At 40.4% G+C, this 23,059-nt stretch overlaps 1 protein-coding gene across 1 annotated transcript in view; it reads left to right on the top strand.

Moving 5' to 3' along the window:
* Positions 1-23,059, top strand: part of ptprdb (protein tyrosine phosphatase receptor type Db) — a 218,718-nt gene that overhangs the window by 190,643 nt on the left and 5,016 nt on the right. The window contains exons 33-39 of the mRNA XM_084715473.1: positions 2,148-2,271; positions 5,601-5,776; positions 10,927-11,046; positions 13,853-14,007; positions 16,887-17,172; positions 21,214-21,392; positions 21,796-21,922. Coding sequence (XP_084571599.1) covers positions 2,148-2,271; positions 5,601-5,776; positions 10,927-11,046; positions 13,853-14,007; positions 16,887-17,172; positions 21,214-21,392; positions 21,796-21,922 — 1,167 coding nt within the window. The remainder of the gene's footprint in view (positions 1-2,147; positions 2,272-5,600; positions 5,777-10,926; positions 11,047-13,852; positions 14,008-16,886; positions 17,173-21,213; positions 21,393-21,795; positions 21,923-23,059) is intronic.

The raw sequence follows: 23,059 nt of genomic DNA on the forward strand, positions 1-23,059 counted from the left end.
ATGGAGTAGGGATTGAGGGAAAGAGAGAGAAAGAGAGGCCAGAAATGATTGCGGTGTAATAATCAGACACACATGATGTTGGGAAGCAGGCTCACACACACACGCACACACACACACATATACATGCACTCATCAAGCACCACTCCTGTCCATTTTTTTTTCCCAACCAAACCATAATTATGTGTCGTAAAATATTCAGAATTGCTAAATTGCTCTGGCTCTCTCCTCTTCGTCCCTCTCCATTGACAGCCCCATAATGACCTCATGTCTGCCTCTCCCAGCTAACAGCAGTGGTTACACTGTAATTACCCTCCAGGAACTTAATGTGTTGGTCTAACACAACCATCCCTTCTCTCCCAGAGGAATTTATTGTGCTTTTATCATCTTTCTCTGGTAGCTGGTTGTTTTTTAAGCGGAAAGTCCCTACATGACTGTTGTTTCTTGAAATGGAATATTTGCTGACATTCCCGTCCAAGTTCAATAATACTATTAATTTTCAATTTGTACTTGGTTTGTAATGCTGTGGTTTTCCTGCTGGACAATACTTATGAGCTCAAATTCACAGAGTTGCCCAATTCTTGCCTTTCTAAATGCCTTTTTCTGCATTTTTAGGCAGATTTAAAGTGATAACAACACCTCTGCAAAACACTCAATTTTTCATGATAATGCTTTTAATGAATGCATGATATTATTAGAGGATTTGAAAGTAGTACACAATTATAGGCACCTGAGCAATGGAGCTAATGGAGCAGTTACAGCTCCTCCATTAGACCTGGGGGATGCAAATGTGTGCCTTTGCATCCCCACTTTTTGATCATACAGCCTCGCTATTTTTAAAAATTTGGACTAGTTTGCATCATAAATAATAATAATAACAATGAAATCAAATATGTTCATTGTTATCGGAAGGTGTGACGTCTTCAGCAACAATCGTTCACACAGTCTTCTCCCGCTACATGATCTGCTATTAATTGATTAATCACGGTAAAGAATTTAACTGATTAAAAATTATAGTATTAATAATTAATCAATAGTCTAGGAATGGCAGTAATTGCACCTCATTCAACTGTTTCGTATGGTGGAGGCATATGTTGAATAAGGAAGTGTACTTAATCTTTAAATGAGACAAAAAAATGAGAAAGAAATAGGAAAAAAATGTGCATTTCATATTTTATTCCTAATTAATTAATCAATTGTTGAAATTGTCAGTTAAGACACAGGAAACACTTCACACATCTATCAGATAAGATGTGTGCTGGAAAGAGGCGAGTAGACCAAAAAGTTGCAAAAGGACTCCCACACACTGTCTAACTTGCAAAATATCATTTATTTGCTACATTTCAATACTAGACCTTCATCAGTCAAAAAAAGGTTTTTAGGGAGACAGGGTTTTTTTGTTTTTTTTTTGCCTGAGGAAGGTCTGGTAACGAAACATCACAAATAAATTATATATTGCAAGTCAGACAGTGTGCAGGAGTCCTTTTGAAACTATCAGTTAAGGAAAATGCCCAAAATTTGCAAACCTAATGCAGCTAAACAATAGAGGCTGGTAGAAAGTTGAAGCGACAAAATCCAAAAAGTTTGCACCTAAATATTTTAGGCATTATATTGATGCCGAATTGACAAGAAGACTGTCTTTATCTTGTGCTCTTATGAAAACATAAAGAATTGTTAATATGTCATATTTTTAAAGGCCCTTGAGAGTGCAGGTAGCTTTAGTCTTTTTTTTAACATTCACCACTACAGAAAATAAATCCTGCCATAACTCCCCTCGCCTGTTATTTATCTTGCAGCCCTACTTTTTACTATAACTAGGCACACAATTATTACTTCTCAGTTTATTTTGCAAATGAGCTCTGATCGATCAATACTAACATTTTAATCAGCATTTCAAGCAAAAAAAGAGATTTTTCCTCAACACAATGAATGGCCTTAATCATACATTCAGTAACCATTTGTCAGAAAATTGAGTTACTGACACACCACATGCTGGTATAACCATTAGAAACCCAATAATTAAACTTAATTTTTAAAACCAAAAGAAAAGAAAATATCAAAGCAATCAAACACTGCCAAAAGCTGCCTTCGTAGTTATTTTCTGTTGTTGTTTTCCTCCTTGTTCTGACCTTGTCTTCTCCCTCTTGTAGTCCATCGACCCCGGTCAGCAGTTCACATGGGAGAACTCCAACCTGGAGGTCAACAAACCAAAGAACCGCTACGCTAACGTCATTGCCTATGATCACTCCCGGGTTATACTCTCCAGCATTGAGGGTAAGACACGCTGCCAGTATGTGTGTTTGTGTGTGTCTCTGCACTCTTGTACTTCTGTCTTTGTGAGGACTCATTTCAGAGTGAGGACATTTTTAGGAAGTGAGGGCATTTCAGTCACTTCGTCACTCCTTTGAAGGGCTGAGGTTTATGGAGTTTATGGTCTCAGGGTAACATTAGGTAGTAACAGTGATGGTTAAGGCTGGGAATAGAGTTTAGGGAATGCAATATGTCAATGACAGCCATGACAAATAGGGATATTAATGATTAATCATTAATCGATTACTCACTGTTAAGAATTTAACAGATTAAAAATGTATGAACTGACACTATATGTTTTGTACCATTTCTCCAGAGCTCGCAAGTTTTTTCATGATTTGTTTTGGTTTGCCTTATTAGTCAAGAAAAGGCTGTTTATCCGTGTTTGACATTATTTTGTTTGGCGGAGGCCAGGAAGACAAGAGTAGCCATTTTTGTTTCATTATTCTGTTTGTTTAAACTGTGCTTCACAAATGAATGTTTCATATAACTATTAGAATAATTTCACTTTTTTTTTAGTTTTATAGGCAGCATTGTATTTTCTTAATTCGATTTCATCATTCTTGTTTGTTCATTTTTAAGATTTTTAAGTTATTCAAAATTGTTAAAAAATATCATTCAAAGTTTGCCCTGAGAAGAATATTGGCTGATTTATCAATATCAGAATTTTTACACCATTATCAGAGTTCAACTTTTTTGTCCAGTTGGGCAGAAGTGTACTTACCACTGTACAAACTGTTTCATCTATTAGCGGTTATCAAATAACAACAAAGACTTAAGTTGATTGTCGAGTTTAATCTAAGGCTAAAATATCCATGAAATTTGAGAAAATAGTGAAAACTGTTCTTCACAGTTTTTCAAAGTCTGCGGTGATGTCTTTAAATGTGTTTTATCTAAAATCCAAAGATATTCAGGTTAATATGATAAGAAATGTTTGCTTCAGGCAAGTGGGCAATCCTTATGGTTTAGACCTGCTTATATTAGCATTGGGCTGTATTAGTTAATTAATCTATTATTGATTGTTAGCATGTTTAACTAATGGAAAATGCACAAAATTTGCAACCCTAATCACAAGCTATAGAAGTACAACATACATGTGTGTTTGAGTGTTTCTGTATGACAGTTCCTATCCATGAGTGATGGGAAGATGGAGGGATTAATAGTCCAAAGTTGTGTTTCATTGCCAGTTCCCATATACACAATCTCACAAAGTGCCATGCCTGCATTGCCATAAAAATATCATTTCAGAACTCTAACAAACTGTTTCTACCCGCTGTGTTACCACATCATACAATTGATGTGGTCTCTCACTTGACCATTATAGTGTTTAAGGAGATAAATTAGGCTCGCGCTTTATTAATAGACTATTGACTGATGTATTTTCATGGTGCACCCATTTTAAATGGTCTAAAATGAGCAGAAAGAATAGTCTCAGTCCTGTTCTCAGTGTGCGTTTCGAAGCACACTCACCCACCTCAGCTGGGAAAGACCTGAGGCAGAGAAACTGGCAGCTCCGACGTGCAGAGAGGGAGGCAGTGGGAGGCCAAGCCCAAACAGATGAGCCTTATCTGGGCAGAGCATGTGTGAGCAGCCCTTCCACCCCCGCCTGTCCCGGAGCCCTGGCTGTCTGTCTTTCTTTCAGCTTAGAAAACACATATACTCTTGAGCATGTCCAAACACACACACACAAACACACACATATAGATTTAAAACACATGCCCGGGCTGTGCACAAGCACAGATATGCACTTTTGCTCCCAGTCTCCTCCACATATGCTCATGAACGCACTCCCTCTGCCAAGCCAGTGTAGCCACCAAATGACTGGAAATGTGTGTGTGTGTGTGTGTGTGTGTGTGTTTGTTTTATCTGCACTGTGCTTCTGCTGTAGTCCCTTGCAATAAAGTTGTAGCACATCAAAGCATTTAGCCAAGCTGTCCTTTAAAGACTGAGGTTGATAAACATATGTTCGAGGCTCTTCTTACCGTCTGTCCCCATCCCATTTAAAATAAGTTGCATAAACACCCTGTACTCCTCTGTCATTTAAATGTGTGTGTGTGGCTGTGGTGTGTGTGCGATGCTTGGCTTGGGGGGTTTTATGAGAGCTGTGTTCATAAAATAAGCTGCAAGGAGAGAATGAGCTGCAAGAGTTTCTATTGTTTGCTCATTGACTTCTATCTTTTTGAATGTAAACTGCTATCAGACGACTCAAAAGGAGTTTTGTGTCCCACTTCGGCAGAATCGGGTCACGGCTGAATGCACGCGTACACGTCCGTGTGTATGTCTGTGTGTGTGCTTTGGTGTTTCAGTGTATGTGTGCATGTTTGAGCTATGACTCAGTGATTTTTGGGATTATGGTATTAGGCCCCAGATGAGCAGGACTGATCCTAAATCAAACACACACAGACGGTCTCTCACATCACACACACACACACACACACACACACACACACAATCCCTTCCAGGACAAGCAGTGTCAGCCGAGTCTTACACAGAGACGGCCTTACAGTCATATTGCCATTCAAAGCGACACATCCAGTGTATACTCAGATTAGGCCCATGATCGTCTTAGCATGTATTATAAAACAAGACGGCTGAACAATCCAACACCAAAGGACGCTTGGCCCTGTGAAAACATTAATCTCCCTGCCATGACCTCAGATGATCCGCACCCTTTATTACTGGGACATAGACCTGCTTTCATGCTTTCAGAATCCATATAGATTATCTCACCGTGAATCAGAATATGAATCAGGTTCATCTGCAAAGAAAATGGTATGAATTGTCTGAATAACCACATTAGCCAGAGTGCAACATGCCAATGCCAAATTCAACAGGATAACCTATAAAACAAACATTATAATAATAATAATAATAATAAAAAAAAAAAACATGTCAAGACTTAGACCTTTCAAGTTTGAAGTCAGGTCACAGACAGCCAGTATCAATCTATCATTGAGCTTGAACTGTTAATGGCTGACCCTCACCGATAAAGCAGTCTGGCAAAGAAAAATCCACACACACCTTGTCATCAAAAATAAACTTTATCCACTCATCTGAATGTTTCCGTGTGATCGGTGCCATTCACCATATATACAAAGTGGTGGACAGACATGAACGTGGAGTATTTCAACATCAGTGGGATCTATTTAATCCACCTGTTCCCCTCTGTTTATTCTCCCCTTTTTCTTCCTCCTCAACCTGTCGCTATTCATTACCCTCCTCACCTCACACACATCCCTTTCCATTTTTTTCTACCACCGTCCGTAACTCCCGCTTTTTATCTTATCGTGCAGGTGTCCCAGGCAGTGACTATATCAACGCTAACTATGTTGATGGCTACCGCCGTCAGAATGCCTACATCGCCACTCAGGGATCCCTCCCTGAGACTTTCGGGGAGTTCTGGAGGATGGTCTGGGAGCAGCACACAGCCAACATTATCATGATGACCAAGCTGGAAGAGAAGTCACGGGTAAGAAAAAAGCATTGCGATAACAAGGACAGGGTAGCTGACACATAACTGATGCCCAAGAGAACAGAGGGGAAGAGGATGATGGAATAACATAGAATCGGGCAGATGAGGAAGGGGTAGAATAGGATAGTTCACTTTAAGAAGGGGAAAATATACGGACGTCATGATACAGTAATTAGTAGCATTTTTGGACAGAAAGCTGAGATAAGACAGCGGTTGTTAGGTTAGTATAGAAGACAAGACATAGGGGAATAAATAGTGTGGCAAATAAATGAAGGCAAGACTTGTGAAGCAGAAAGTAGATTAAGTGTAGGATAGGTTAATTTACACAGTACATGTAGTAGGGTAGAAAAGGTAGGGTATACAGAATGAACAGTTTTCAACCAAAGCTATACCATTATTGCTAACAGTGGCTAAGTGGTACAGGTTAGCTAAAGCTGCGTTTCCACCAAGCAGTCCAGTTCATTTCAGTCCGTTTACACTTTTGAGCAATTATTTTTGCATTTCCAGTGGCAAAAGTCGTGGATGGTCTCAATAAAGCAGGATGTTGTAGATCAAAACATTTCCTTTAAAGAGAATGTCCTATAAGAGAATTAAAAAAAAATTTTGGAGTCCAACGGTGCGCAGACTTCCGAGGAAACAGACCCAGGTGAAGGTGAAGGTGAAGGTGGAGCTAGAAACACTGCTGTCTGTTAATTGGTCAGCACAATCAGCATGTCAGATGTGTTCTCCTTGTCTGAGCTCTGAAGTAGCATTTCCCAAACTCTCTGTGTTTTTTGGCAGATATTTTGTCTTACCTCCAAGAACACAAAGCATTCAATGTCCTCGGTTGTGTTCCTTTGTTTATTGTGTCGTGTTAGATATTATTTCACTGTACTTGCATGGTTTATGAAGCTATTACCATTCAGTAACAATCCATTTAAGACCTGCAATGGTACAATACTGAAAGAGTTTGGTGGAAATGCAGCTTAAGTGGTAGTTAAAGCAAGTGGAACATGACCATTAATGTTATCCAAGAAAACAGCTGGATTTTTAACCATAACCCCCTTTTTGCCACATGAAAGAAAAAATAAAAACAAATATAAATGCTTTTACAGATTTTACAGTCAGATAAAAAAAATCTTACAATAAACAATAAAAACTTAATAAGTCCTACAAACACTACTGAAATCTTTATTTCCATAGTAAAGAGTGTAGCTGACTTTTATATCATTGTTCTGTGTCACTGTACATTAGAGAAGTAGTTACTTAGGTAAACAACATGCTGTATAAGGCAGTGCGTTATATTTTTGGTTTTTCAAAACCAGCCTGCTCTTCATATGTTTTTGGGGAAATGTTGTGGAGCTCAGCAGCTCTCAGAAGAACAGGAGAGTAAAGTACACCTGGATGTTCTGCCAGCAGAGAAGAAGGTAAAAGTCTAAAGTAGGAGAGGGTTTAGTAGAATAAGATTGGATAGGTATGAGAAGAAGAATAAGTTTGGATAAGGAGGTCATGGGCAGTGAAGGGTACGATAATAAGGCATAGGAAAAAATGACTGAATGTGGATGATAGGTAAATTAGAGGAGTAAAGTACAGTTAGGTTAGAGTTGAATTAGGGTAGAATAGGATTGGATATGGTTGGTTTGACAGCAGTGAGGAGGTACGTGACAGACCGGCGCAGGGCAGGATGTTAATTTTTTAGGATGTGGAAGGACAGACGAGTCCAGATGGATTCAACAGAACAGGTCAGACACGGAGAGGACATAAGAGAGGGAGCCAGGACACGTCATGTCGTGCAAAAATAGTTTACAGTGTAAACCGAAAAAGCAGCTGACATAATCATGGTGAGCACGCTAAAAGTGCTACGAGAAGTGAGAAGTTAGACTGGACATGTAATTGATCCGAATAGAATACAGTAGAATATAATACTGTAGAACAGTGAGCAAGACCTGGGGGGATTACAAGTACAGCTAAATAAGGGGTATGTAATGAATTAGAAAGTCATTTAGCTTCAAGGCATTTTGCTATTGTTAACAGAATATGCGCTTGAGTAAAAATTCAATGTAATGAGAATGTCATGTTCGAATAAAATGAATAAGAATTGCTTGAGGTGTGAATCATGATTAAGTGTTAACCAATTATGTCCAGAGTCCTGTTCAAAAAATGATCCTTTCCTCTCATCTGTGCTTCTTTTCCTATTAACCTGTGTCTTGTGTTGAAACTCTGCTTCCTTATCAACTTTTTCCAACTGTCTCTGTTGTGTCTGTTTGACCCTCAGATGCCCTCTTATTTCTTCTCTAAGGCAAGACCTCTCTTTCTCTCCTTTGCTAATCCCTTTTAAAAATGCAACCTCACCTCACATGGTTTTCTCCTTACCCTTTTTTCCTCTATTCAGTGCCCTTTTTTCTGCTGTTTCCCCCCTTTTTCTGTGCAATGGCCAATGCATTGAGTGAGAATGCAGAATTGTTTTCAGCTCACCACACAGCACTCATAGTTAACTTGGTCAGAAATTGGTCTTATTGCAACCACTGCAGTTCAGAAACGGTGCACATTAGCTTCTACAGTTTGCATGATCACACCCACAACTGTTTTTCTATTTTCCCGTTTAGTGGCTTGCAGGAAAGGATGTAGCCATTAAAAACAGGCATTTTCTCACATGTTGGAGTTGTATGAAAAATGCTGTATTTCTGCAGCAGAGCAAAGAACTGCAGAGCAGGGCTGCTCCCAACAAAAGATTCTTCTAGTCTCTTAGAAGCCATTAGTCCAAGCCTTTAGTCAAGTCATTTAACGTTAATGATATAAATTTAATATTAATTAATGTTGGTTGAATGTTCAAGCACCTGATATATCCCTTTATTATTAGACATTGTCCTCTAGTCAGTGTATTAAGTATGACAGGAGAGGTATAAGGAGTGAGAAAGTTGTGACATAAGTAACAAAGTTATACCAAACCATGATCTTTTCCGAAACCCATTAACCCCATTAAATTCAGTTGAGAAATAAACATTATTGTGCCTTTTATCCAGAAAAAACACAGCTGCTCCATTTACATGTATTTGTTCACAGGTCAGTCTTGCCAGAACCAACATGGCGACAACACTGATGTATCACAGTAACAAGCCAAAGCAGTCAAATGTGGCATCTACGAGTTTAATGTCTATGTACTAGCTAATGGCAGCTCCAGCACAGTTAGCAGCAGTGGACCGATGACTTATGTGTTACCAGTGAAAAGGTCCGTTTCAGGTGGTTTCTTTTTTCTCTGCATCTAATGACTTAATGAAAACATAGTGACCCAAGACTCTTCTGATCAACAAATTATGTAGTCGACTATTAGGGGGCAGCCCTACTGCAGAGGGCCTAATTGTAAGGTATTGGTTGCTACTGCCTCTTAAATGTGATGAATCTGTAGTTGGTGAATCACTGTTTGGCTTTAAACTCTCTAAATTCAGTAAAGTAGTACCAACATTATGCAACAATTAAAACATTAAGTTTGAATGTACTTAGCTGTTTATTCTCATCCCACCATCTCCTGTTTGTGGGAGTAGTGGGCTGCTTGTTGGAGAAAATGATTTAATCTCATTTAACACCTCTCAACATTATGCCATTATGTGTTTACGCATTAACAACACAGATGATCACAGATGGCCCCACTGTGGGAATCTTGCCAGTATCCTTCCTTTTAGCACCAATCAAACCACACAAGAGCAGAACGGGGTGCAGTTATGCTGTTAGCCCATATATCAATGGATAATATAGTCTTCACACCAGGCATTTACTGCGATCCTGTTTAGTCTTTGGCAGGGGTCTGGCCCCCCTACGTGGACGACCATTCCTGTCCCCACAGTGTCTCAAGGTCTGGTGGGAAAACAACAGTTGAAAAGCTGTAATTACAGCCTGAATGTCTTGGGCCAAAACGCATAATCCCCAGTCTGGAGCAGTGGAATGCAGAGCGAGCTGAGCTGAGCTCCCTGCTGTCTTTGATGTGAGGACTGGAGGGATCAGCACATAACGTTTGGTTTGGCCTGATTCTGCCAAGGCCCTCCTCCCCTCTTCCCCTCTCCTCTGGGATTTTTTCCCTCTCTCCTCTGTGGTCTCTGAGGCTGAGCTGCAGAACTACAAATATGACCGCCTTCTACAGGGGAATTCTAGGTGTTTCGGTGGGTGGGGTTGCTGGGATTTGGTGTGCACTCTTAGAAATAAAGGTGCTAACTAGAACCATAATTCGTTCTTTGCCATGTTCCAAATGGAGAATCCTTTTTGGTCCCACTTGGATCCCTTTCAGAAAGTTCTACATAGATCCTTAGATGAAGAGTTCTACCTAGAGCCATCTATAAAGGTGCCATCCAGAACTCTTTCTGGGGGTTCTATCCAGGACCTCTCCAACTTCTGAAGGTGCTAACCAGAACCCACCTAAAGGTTTCTACCTGTTTTATATTCCAAGAGTTTTAGCTGGAACCCACACAGGGGGTTCTACCAAGAATAATGCATTTTGTGTAGAAGGCATTGGGTTTTACCAAGAATCCACCAAAGAACCTTTGGTGACCAACCCTTAAAAATACTTGAAGAACTCTTTCTTTCTTTCTCTTTTTCCAAGGGGGTTCTTTGGATGAAAAGGGTTTTTAATGGAACTAGTACTCTTACAAAGAACCCTTTCTTCAAAAAAGGGGTTTTCAAAAGCAAGGAATAGCAGGAACCCGTTTGGAACCCTTATTTCTAAGAGTGTAGTTTTGTAGGGATTTGTGAGGTTGGAATGTAGGGCGACGCACGGAGCTGAACTTTAGGTATCACTCAGCTTTTCCAGCTCTGTGGTGGATCTTTAGTGAGAGCCCACCAACCTATGGTAATTTCATGCCACACAGTTTTGTAGTCTTATGCAGGATCACACCCCAGAAAGCTCTCTCTCTCCCCTGTCTCTCTCTCTGTCACTCTTCACCCCACACTCTTACTAAAACCCCTATCACACGCTGGGTTGTCGCTTTATGCACATTTTTTCCAAATATTACTGTCTGAACTCACTGATCCGCTGCAACACTCCCCTCCTGTTTTTTTTTGCCTCTGTACACGTGCACACAAGTCAGCGCTCTCTTCCTCTCCTCTGTCACACAAATGTGTACAGACGTTTACAAACCGCTCTGCATCTCTCACAGCTTCCTCCCCTCTTCCCTTTGTAGGTGAAGTGTGATCAGTACTGGCCGACGCGGGGCACAGAGACCTACGGCCTCATCCAGGTCACTCTGCTGGACACAGTGGAGCTGGCCACCTACTCTGTCAGGACCTTCGCTCTTTACAAGGTAACATGACATGTGCAGCAGAGTGGAATGGGGTCGTGTGTGTATTGATCTGCTGAAATATTTATGCGTACTAGTTTGTGTGTTTGCACTCGGTTCTAGGGCCATGTCACAGTGCGTACATGAATATTCAGCTGCCTGTATATGTGACCTAAGATGACAAGCAACCTTACTCACTTTTTGATACATTATTGATCCTTCCGATGAGATTTGGAGGGGGAGTTTGGAATTTTTTAAGTGGGGGTGTAAGAGGTACACAGTCGGTGTATTACTTAGAGTAGATCGTGGTCAGCACGATTCCAGTGTGGGGAAGCAGCTGGAGAACCCATGTAGGAAGCTAAGCAATGTACTGCTATGGATAGGGTTGGCACCTTAAAAAAAGATTTATATTTAGAATATTTTTACGGCATTGCCTTGCCATAAGACAGCTTTTTCCAAAGAGAAACCGCCATTATGTAAAAGCCAAATATCACTGTGAAGCCACCGGACTCCATTGGCAAAAACAGTGATTCACTGTTCACTGATCACAAAACTTGGGAGTTGCTGCTGCTGCCGCTGCCTTGATCAGTTAGTTTGTATTATGACACAACTTTGGTGAATCCGAACTGAGCCTCTAAAACACAGAAGTCACACAATAAGACAAACCAACGTATCGATTGAAGCAGCGGCAGACGGGCAACTCTCTAAGGTAAAATTACTCTTTTTGCCGAAGAAGGTTGGTTGATTTGGAGAGAGTGACATTCTGCTATTATAAAGGTTGTTTTCTTGTCTGAATAGTGGCCAAAATATAATGTGCACTTAAATTGATTTTTTCAGATGGGCCTTCACTACAACACCACCTGTCCCTTTAAAGTGATTCATCACAAAATAGTGGCCTACTTTCTTGCTTGGATTATTGGTTGTTGAATTGGTTGAATTGTCTCACCTTTGATGGGTTGGCTGTTGGGTTCAACAAACCAGGCGATCCAAGTAATGTTGTCACACCTTTTAAAGCTTAAGTCTGGCGATATTCTATTTTTTTTTCTTATTGTCAACAAATCCCTGAAAAACGCCAACACCAGCAATGAAATGATCCCACTACCAAGTATTATCTGTGTAGCTTCATACACTGCAGCTTATTTTTCTCCCCAAACCTTCATTGTTGGCCAAAAATGATTAAAAATATATCAACAAGCCAAACTGTTGTTCTAAGTGACATGTCCCTTTATCAGCATGAACATGAGCTGTGTAGTTTATTTTGAGTCAAACCCACTTACACACTATCCTGCTGCTGTTAATACTCTCTGTGCCACCAAAAGTGTATTAATCCATGACTGAAAATAATCCCAAAAATAAACTATTTACTCCTGTTTTAGTAAGCCTTTTTTAAAAATTAAACCATGTTTTGTATTTTGTAACACATTGTGGGTTTTTTTTAGTCTTTTCATGGGACATTGTTTACAATAAAAAATAGATTAACAGCAGCTTTATTGATGAATAAAATAGCATTTTCATTTTAGTCCTTGTTTTGAGGAATGAAGAAACACTGGTCCATCTCCGTTGTCTTAATGAATGTATGAACTGGGACTAGGGAGCAGAGTGTGTGAATGACTTTCCTCCAGAACTTGCCAGTCAAATTATTTTCAGAAGTGATAGCAAAGGAGTCACTACAAGTTGGAGGAGACTGCAATCCAGCAAAATGCAAAAAATCATTCAGTCGGTCTGCTTCTCCAGTTAAAGGTCTGCAGATCTGGGATACCCAGTCAAAAATAAAAACATTAACAGATTTTAAAGTTTTTAATACTAAGCCAAAACCATGGCATATGGGTACATTTGTGAAAACTGTGAGACATGAGTTTATATAGTCTAGATACTATCTTAATTGTTGTATTAGTCATTATTACAGCAGTCAAAGTTTGTAGTGGTTCTCTGCCTATGTGTGTTTTATTGTCAGGCTCTTTGTCTGCAGACTGTTTTAGCTTGTGTTTTATTCCTTAAAAGCCTGATGAGGGGCAAGGACTGAAAATTAACTACAGCTAGAAGTAGTAACATTCCTACCTTACAAATAAATAAATAAAACTAAACATAAATTCTACACAACAGTGGGTTCATAGGTTTTGCTTGTCAAAAACACATGTAACAAAGGGGTATGTAGGCTCCTCTCAGTTATCTTGTCTAAACAACAGAATTCAGTCTCAATTATGCATATCTCAAAATAACGGAGACTCACCAAGTTCTTCTGATCTAAATCTAAAGACAGTCTGGAACCACTCTTATGTCAAAGAATGCATAAAAGTTGCAGTGACCCTTTTGTTTTATCCAACAGATGACTTAAACATGATTCAGCAGTTTTCACACACATTTCACATACATTTAAAACAAGGAACTTTAAGATTTTGCAGGCCCTGTGGACAAAACACAACAATAAAATAAAATGATCTTTATAAGAATTCTTTTTAACTGGCTAACGTGCTACTCACTGTAGCTTTTCCTAGTGAAATGTAAGCACAGACTCATTTCATCTGATTTCACAGAGAATCCGACCTGGTGGCAGCCATTAAGAGCAACTATACAAACAAAGCTGATCTTCTCACGGATGGTCTCATTAACTTACTTGGGTCTACAATGGAGGAATGAATTGAGACAGTTTCACAATCCTTTAAAAACTCCTTGTTGTAGCTTTAAGTACATTTCTACCCCATTCACCTTCAACATTCTTCTCTATCTAGCAATAAATTCACTAATTAATAGACTGTGTGTTCATCTTATTTTTAATTCTATCATTATTATTATTATATTTGAATTATAATATATATGTCTGCTTGTCCAGAGCGGCTCCAATGAGAAGCGTGAGGTTCGTCACTTCCAGTTCACGGCCTGGCCAGACCATGGGGTACCCGAACATCCCACCCCCTTCCTGGCCTTCCTACGCAGGGTCAAGGCCTGCAACCCTCCAGATGCAGGACCCATGGTTGTCCATTGCAGGTGGGTTTTTTTTATGGGTTTAGTTCTGATAATTTACTTTACCAAAGTAATGCCTAAAATCACCATGGAAGACAGATAATCCAGTGGTTGCTGACCAAAAAGAAAACAAATTTGGTCCTTGACTGTGTGTGTGTGTGTGTTTGCATGAAACACTTATGTGTTATTTTGGGTTTTACTTGGCCACATAATTTTCAAAAGCCTGCGACTCTGAGAAAATCAGCATGAGTCCAAGAGCACTTGTATAAAATCATTCATAGGTCCTGACCTGAAACGAGATTGACCTGCCATTATGCAAACCCCAAACCATCCTCACTGGCTGAGACACTCACATTCCTTCTTTAACAACCTCCATCATCTCTAAAGGTTGCAAAAACAACAGCAGCCACCACCATGCCGACCTTATTTCCCATAAGTAGCTTTTTGTGTTAACTGTTTACCGTTTGAGTTTGATAGATCTGAGTTCATAAGTTTATATTCAAATGAGCTGCTGTCTGTGTGAGCAGCAGGAGCCTCATGCATTGGTTGGAGGAAGATGCTGGAAACTTGTCATTACAGTCTTTGGCACAGCGACACTCTCCAGAGCTGGAATGAAGCTGCTCTTAGGAAGGAGAGAAGAGGATAGAGGGTATAGCAGAGGGAATATGGAGCAGGGGCTCTAGGGAGGAAGAATTAGTGAGGTATAGACGTGGAGGGAAGGGGAAGAAAAGGGGATTGAGAGATGATTGAGAGGGAGAGTTAGCGAGGGACCAGGAGTTAGAGGAGGAGATATGTGCAGAATGAGAGAGAAGGTGAGGTCAAATCCAGGACGCGGTGAATGGAAATGATGAATTAAAGAAAAGGAAAGGTGGAGAGAAAATGGAGTCTAAAAAAAACGTACAAATGTGAGAGTGAAAAAGTGGCGGGGCTGGTGTGAGAGTGTTGGAAGGGTACTTAGAGAAGATAAAGAGGCAGCGAGATGAGGGCGGCAGGGGGGGTGAAAAGGTTGGCAGGAGAGGAGCTCTTGCTAATCTTCCGTAGCAGTCAGATGGAGTATCTAACAGGATTATCAGTCAAATTTAATTATCCCGGCAAGACTCCATCATAATGTGCCTTAACACATCAACCAGCCTCTGTATCAAACAATGGACCGAATCTCATTCCACCTGAACAACGCACACACATTACTGCGCACGCACACACACACATATACACTGATATTAATTTAACCATATAAAGAGGTTTTTATTCACTTGCAGAAACTTGCTTGGTCAGGCTGTTTCACCATTTAGGTACTAGCACAGCAAAAATGTGAAGTGTTTGGGTGGGCAGCTAAATGTATTATATTGCTGGATTGTATGTCGATAGGAGAGGATATCTTCCTAATGCCAGTCAGACGGTGATGCTGACTCATCGCTGATGTCAATTTTTACGTCCTTTGTTGGAAATATTGCTGGCTGGCATCTTTGTGATACTTAGTTGATTTAGGCGCACAGTATGTTCGAGCTTTTACAATTTGCAACAGGGGCCAGATTTGTACCAGGTTTGAAGACACCGCAGCACACACTCAGGAAAACAGTGTTCAACAGTTCAGTTGGTAATACTTTAGTGAAGCGGTATGCATGAGACTGTCATTACCATAGATTTGTTGTGGGAAGTTTCAGAGAGAGAAGTACCAGCACATAGCCACAGAAAAGTGCTTTATACTATAGTTAGACATAGTTAAGTGACTGTTGTCAGCTGTAAAGTGTGTAGATCACCTCAGGTTGCAGCATAATAGTACCTGGAAGACCGTGCATTGTCTTTGCTGCCAGGAGAGAAAAGAAAGTTACTACAGCATCTTCCTGAATTTGGTCCAGACTGTGACAAGCTAACAAGTTAGGAACTATTAAAATAAAACCAGAGGTCTACCATCAACAGTTCAGTGGTGTGGATCTGGAAAGGTAACATGTAATCACATTAATCACTGAACTGGGCTTCATAGGTAGAGTAACAATCATGTCGCCTAGCAACAACAATAAGAGCGATGTAAGTAAGTGGATGATTGATGACGGACGCTGGAACCCTTCCCTGCGCCTGCAGAATATTATAGTGATAACTGCCCAAAACAACCCAAACTCCACATGTTGGCAACTGACATTACATAAATATGTGAGTGTTTAACCCAAGTCAGTGCCCATGGTCATTACACTGCCATAACCGTGTCATAACACCTGTCATGACCATGAAGCAGACTTTATGAATGTTTATGGCTGTTATCATTAAGTGCCATTCGATTTAGATGATGTCATTTGTAAAAAAAAAAAAAAAAAGTTGACATTGTTTTAGATAACTTTGTTATGACAACTTGACATTATCAGACTTAAGGAAACTGTTTGGCTTTATGATGTAACATTACATTAAACTGTCATATGTGGTTTGTTTTGACACATAGCTCACAGAGGTAGCTGATGGACAGATAGTGTTTCGATAGTTTACTTGTTGCTAAAGTAGGCTAACCGCTGTCTGCTGTAATCTGTAGCTGGTTTTGGCTAGTTAGCTTGGTTAGCAGTGAAGCTAGCTGCCTAATTTGCTGCCAGCAGCATAGACAGTAGAATAAATGAACTAATCTAATAAGAGTCACAGACATTTGTGTCTTGATTAATGTAAAGTTGTCATAATATATACAATATCAGCTTTGCATTAAAGGTGATATAATTGACCGAATGACACTTAATGACAACAGTCATAAACATTCATAAAGACTTCATGTTCATGACAGGTGTCATGATATGGATATGACAGTGTAATGATGAGGATGTCTTATGCGCACCCCTTCAAATAAAGTGTTACCATGTTCATACCCCAGGTTATGTAAGAAAATTACATCAACGTCTGTCCCCCACTTTTTTATTCCTCGTTAGTGCTGGAGTGGGCCGCACCGGCTGCTTCATCGTGATCGACGCCATGACGGAACGAATCAAGCACGAGAAGACCATTGACATCTACGGCCACGTCACGCTGATGCGCTCCCAGAGGAACTACATGGTCCAGACAGAGGACCAGTACATCTTCATCCACGATGCATTGCTGGAGGCGGTGACCTGCGGGAACACTGAGGTCCCAGCGAGGAACCTGTACTCCTACATCCAGAGGCTGACGCAGATCGAACCAGGGGAGAACGTCACCGGCATGGAGCTGGAGTTCAAGGTGAGGACTGATCAGCATGTCCCTGAAGGTCCGGCTGATTTAGGATGGTTCATAAAACAGATCCATGATAAGAATATTAAGACACTTTACTGGTCTCTGTAAGGGAGAGTTGCCTTTTTCTTTCCCATTTGCCACATGGAAGCCAGACTTAAAGGTCTACTACACACCTGAATTGGTAGATATTCTGTGCCTCCCCACACTTCAGCAGGATAAATCACTGTTTAAAAATATTCCAGCATATGTTACAGCATATGGTCACTGTGTTCTGTCTTCATGCAAAGCCATTTAAGAGAATAAGTATATTTCCCAAAACATTGAACTCTTCCATTAATATGTGTGTTTGACCAATATTGTGTCCTCCATGAAATCCAATTCAAGAACAAAAGATTAATGAGAAAGGACATTGGTTAAGGATCCCAGAATTTTACTTCCCAAACTTATAAAATCAAGATTACATCATATAGTAAAATGGTCAATGAAAAAGTTCAGAAAAGTCAATAAAACTGAATGAAAAAGGCTTTCAGGAATAACATATCTTCGCCAAACTAGCTGGGACAAAGGCACAGTGACATCATCTGTGAAATATAGCCAGTTGAAGCAGCAACCATCTCACATGTCTGTGTAATGTCTGAATGAAACAGGTCAAACAAAATCTTATCTAAAAGTACATTTAGTAGCTTTTGACTTTAGATGATGAGATGATGAGACTTTACATGATTCTGAGCACTTCAGCTCTTCTCATTCACACTGAGGTTCAAATTAAATTCTTGACCTCAGAAACAGCAGTATGCAAAGCAGCTACACCTTCAGATCTGTGTAGTAGCTGCTGAAGATGTTCATAGGACGATGGCTCTCTGACACAGCTTGAGAACAACCTTCTCCACAAAGACATACAGTATGTATGAGCCTTGAAATTCCTGACCTTGATAGTCACTGAGCATCTTTCCCAGGGCTGTTAGTGCTCCCCCCTCTGAGACGTTCATATACTCAGGATGGATGGTTGGATTTGAAGGAGATTATGGGATTGCACCTTTTGAATCCAAGGTAAGAGGGTTCTACCGAGGGTTTAGGAAGCATCATAGTTTTGGCAGTTTGATGGGCATACACACAAAGACCAGAAATCATAGGCCACAAAGTTGCAAGCTATGATAAAACCTTCAGGAGAGCTCATGTGGGTGTTTTCAAGCATTTAGGGAGCTCATCTGAATTCAAAGTGAGAACATCGAACACAGCCAGCAAGAGTGAGTACACAGGGGACTCAGAGTGTTGTGGGAGAAGTAGTATTTTCATTTTTGTTTACCTCTTGCCAGATGAGTTCTCAGCAGACCACGTCTGGTTTGACAGGGGGTGAAAACTGAATCAGTTTTAGTCCTACAGATCTCGTCCACTGCAGCCAAACCTTTGACAACCCCCCCACTTTCTCCCCCTCAAGCAAGGGTGTGTTGAGAAAGTGAACTCATGTCTGTGCTGGAAACGAGAGAAAGACGTTTCTAAAAGGTCTCGATACTTTTGTTGCTCCTGACTGAATCTCTGTGGTTTGAAGTTTAGTTTCTCTCTCATGTCACTATTTTTATGTCCTAGTATCTACTTTATTTTACTACTTGTTTCATGTTCACTCTCTGTGTCTCTTATGCTGTTTCATAAGAAAGACATTTGTGTGACAGATTTATAGGAAATTAAGTGTTTGTTTGCCATTTTACAGCCCTGCAACTCAAGCTGAGCTCGTCTTCAGTTAAAGGACACACCTTCACGTGGGCAGCCGTGATTTAATACAGATGCAAAACCCTGCTGCACTGGGCTGACATACTGAGTCAAACTGGGCCAGCTCATGTGTATGAAAAAGGGGTAAACCTACATTTTTTGCTAAAGGCTGAGTGAGAGTTTCCATTAGAAAACCTAGAAAAAAAACAGTTGTTTTAGAGGTGCTGGTGGATGGATTTATATCTTGTTTAACAGAGCCAGGCAAGCCACTTCCCCATTTTTCATTCTTAACGCTAAGCTAAGCCTACCAGCTGCTGGTACCAGCTGAGAGGGCAAGAAAATGTCAAAATTAGGGATGATCACAATTAATTAATGTTCATTTGATCTGTTGTTAAGCATTTGGTTGATCAAGTAAAATTTATTTGCTCTACTATCAAATGAAAATCTGAAATATGATAGAAATTGTTTGTGAAGACGCACTCCACATGTTATAGAATTGTTTAGGTCTTTACGTCTTTATGTTTCACTGGCTGCTGTCGGGGAATATGGAATAGTAGAAATAAAGCTTTGATTGAGGAGGAAAAAATTTATTTTGTAATGTTTGGTAGGAGCAAAGATTTTCTGTTCTGGTTTGTTTTTTAAATAACAATTAGTCGTTACCAATAATCGATTAGGGAAAGCAACTCTTGTCAAAATATTCCTGTAAAATGTGTTTTGTAGATGGAAGTGTTCAGAATACCGAACATAGGCAGCAAGAAGAAGTACATACATGAGGGATTCAGAGTGTTATTGAGAAGTCGTATTTTCATTTTTATTTTGTTTACTGTGATATTTACCTCTTGCCAGACGAGCTCTCAGTAGACCCCGTCTGGTTTGGCTGGGGTGAGAAGCAAATCAGTTTTAGCCATACAGGTATATATTGAAAGCAGGTGGCTTAAATTGTTCCTGGAATGGTTTATGTCTGCTCAGACGCTCAGAGGGCAAAGTAAACACAAAGCCACTCTGAGCAATCTCCTTCATCCTATGCTCTGGCATTCCTGTCCTAATGGCAGCGCTCTCCTCCGAATGACAATGAACTGAGCGCCCGCTGCTGAACTGTTTGCTCAGCCTTATATTGATGTAAAACATATGCCAGGGTTGTCCCAGTCACCAGATTTCATCTCACTTGAACACTTATGGGACAGAAACGGCACTTTCCACCTTCATCAACAAAACACCCTAAAGGGATGGAATTTCTCATGGAGCAGCGACGTTGCATCCCTTGAATAAAAATCACAGAAAGTTGAGGCTTGTGTGTGAGAAAAGAGAGAAGTGAAGGCTGTTCTGGCAGCTTTTGGTAATCCAACACCCTAGTAGGACGTACTGTTTTTGTTTCCTTTCACTCACAGTTTACTGGTTGAGTTTAAAGAGGTTGCCAGCAGGGCATGGTTTCATCCAAGCTTAACAGATGGTGCAAATAATGGCGTGTATCAAAGCAACATGAAGTTTTGTGTGAGCCAGACTTTATTGATAAGGCTGAGGCAAATTCAAACCAAACGACACAAGGAATTACTATCATTGGCAGTGCAAACTGGGTTCAGAGTTCCCGAATGAACTGGTGAACTTGTGGTTAGTGTGGGATTTTCCGGCCCGGTCTGTCTGTAAGAAAATAAGGTACTCGCTCTTTCTCCCACAGCGCTCTGGGTAGCCATCGTTCGGTTCATGAGACCCCATTGTTTTCCCCTCTTGAGTCTGCGGTCTCCCTCTGCCTGTTCTCTGTTGTTCTGTCTTTCGTTTTACGCCGTGTCATCCAGTGGTCGAGTGTGCGTGAGGGAGTGTACGCTATGTGCTCATGTCTGCCTGTCTGCATGGATCCATATGAATGTGTGTGTTCCAGGGTGTTTCTTTTTTTTTTTTTTTTTCGGGATCAACTGTGGTTCACTTATGTGCGTTGAGACAGTGTGGGGCCTTGTGGTTTCCTGCCCCCCAACTCTTGATTTTCTTCTTCCTCCTCTCGTTCATCTTATTTTATTCCCGTTCCTGTTCCCTACCGCTGCCCTCGTCCCCGTATATCACCCCTCCTTTGTTTATTCAATTGAAGATGTCTGACTAAATATCCTCAGGCCTGCCGAGTCAAGCTGATTTTCTAATTTTACTTGTCCAGTTTGCCAGAGGAAAACCAAGGCTTGTGCTAAATACATTTGAATGAGGTCCTTGAAATTGACTGAACTTGCCCTGTTTTTCTTCCTTCCTTTGCCTCTGTTCTGCCTGCTCTCTTTAACGCCACTTCTCAGGCCAGTTTCTAAGGATCTGTAAAAGTTTTGTTATAAAAAAATATTGATTTTTTTTCCTCTGTTCTAGCGTCTGGCCAGTGCCAAGGCCCACACATCACGGTTTGTGAGTGCCAACCTGCCATGCAACAAGTTCAAGAACCGGCTGGTGAACATCATGCCCTACGAGACCACGCGTGTGTGTCTGCAGCCAATCAGAGGAGTGGAGGGGTCTGACTATATAAACGCCAGTTTCATCGATGGATACAGGTCAGAACAAACTGATCTGAACTATTTTCTGTGCTCCTTTTCTCGTCTTGGCATTTAGTTTCATGTAGATGTAGTATGTAGACTCTGTAGACACTGCAAAAACTCAAAGGCTTATCAAGTATATCTGTCTAATTTGTCACATTCTTTCTGTCACATTACTCTAACTGTAATATCACACAATCGCCTAACAACTAACATTTCAGTGACTTGTTTTTAGAGGGTTCGTCCTAAATATCTATCTTTAACAAGCAAATTTTCAATTCTTCCATTGGCAGATATATTTACATATTATAAGCAAAAACACCTGTAATCATGTTTTTAACTTATTTTTAAGTTGAATTTGGTCTTCATAGAAAATGTCAACTCATTTGTGTATTGTGTATTCATGTGTTTGTGTTTGTAGGCAGCAGAAGGCCTACATAGCAACCCAGGGCCCGCTGGCTGAGACCACAGAGGACTACTGGAGGATGCTGTGGGAACACAACTCCACCATAGTTGTCATGCTAACCAAACTGAGAGAAATGGGACGGGTACGGATACAAATGCGCACACACTGTCATCATGTGCAATTAATGTTTGGATGGAGCGGCTCTACTGGGAAGCAAAACCTCATACGCTCCGATCCAGTTGTACTTGGAATTCAGAAAAACACAACCTCTGACAAAGAATAGTGCAATGGGTCATTCAAGTTGGAATTCAGAGCTTATGTTTCCCGACATAAACACTCCTGACGTCACAGTAATACGGCAGTGCACCCGGTGAACAGCAAGCAGAATTAGGTTTTCATCAGTTTTTTTTACCATATGTAGTGTTGCTGTTGTGAAACATGCTGTAACATCTGCAGTTAGCATTTCCATTTCCATTCAGTCGGTTTGTGTTTGATAGACGTCTCTGTGAGCAGTACTAGTCTGATCCTCCTGTCTTCTTTAAAGTGTGCTTATCTGTTACATCAGCTGCTCAGCAGATGCTTCTTAAATTCAGAGATTTGCCATACAAATGTCAGTTTTCTGCAGGCGTTCATATTTTCCTGAGCCTGATACACTGGGATGCATTTAGATTTGAGGTCGGGAATTCCAGCTCAGAACTATCGACGTCTGACTTGCAATGGTTTGCAGCTGAATTCCGCTGGTGCTCGGAGTTTTAGATCTGGTGATTATATGGATCAAAGCTTCTAAAAGCTGATATTATGTGTCCATATTGATAGTTTTAAACTTTTCTGACTTTGTGCCAAAAATTATAGACATTTTGTAATAGGCTCACAGGAATTATATTCTTTTAGGTGAGATGCAGCTTTTAAATGATGGACAAGGTAACACTGATCAGATCATTATTTATCCTTGATTACATGATCAGTTTTACCCAAACATGCGCAATAAAATATATGACAATGTACCATAATTGGGGCTCATTATTTACATTTTTTTAATTTAAAAAATGTAGCCTGAATGAGTTCCTGAGCTGCAGCATAATCAGTAGTCCTTATTCATTTGTCCTCCTCTTCTCTTGACTTAATATTAGCTAATCAAATCAAATCCCTTGCTTTCCGCACCTCCTCTGTTTACTAAGAGGAGTCATAAACAACAAGCAGCTGTTCCACTTTTTGATGCTGGGGAACAAGCAACACATATAGCGATTTTTAGAAAATATCTGTAAATAACTAAATGATG

This window comes from Lutjanus erythropterus, chromosome 3 (genome assembly GCF_056507025.1).
Source record: "Lutjanus erythropterus isolate fLutEry1 chromosome 3, fLutEry1.hap2, whole genome shotgun sequence".
In the NCBI taxonomy this organism is placed as follows: Eukaryota; Metazoa; Chordata; class Actinopteri; order Lutjaniformes; family Lutjanidae; genus Lutjanus; species Lutjanus erythropterus.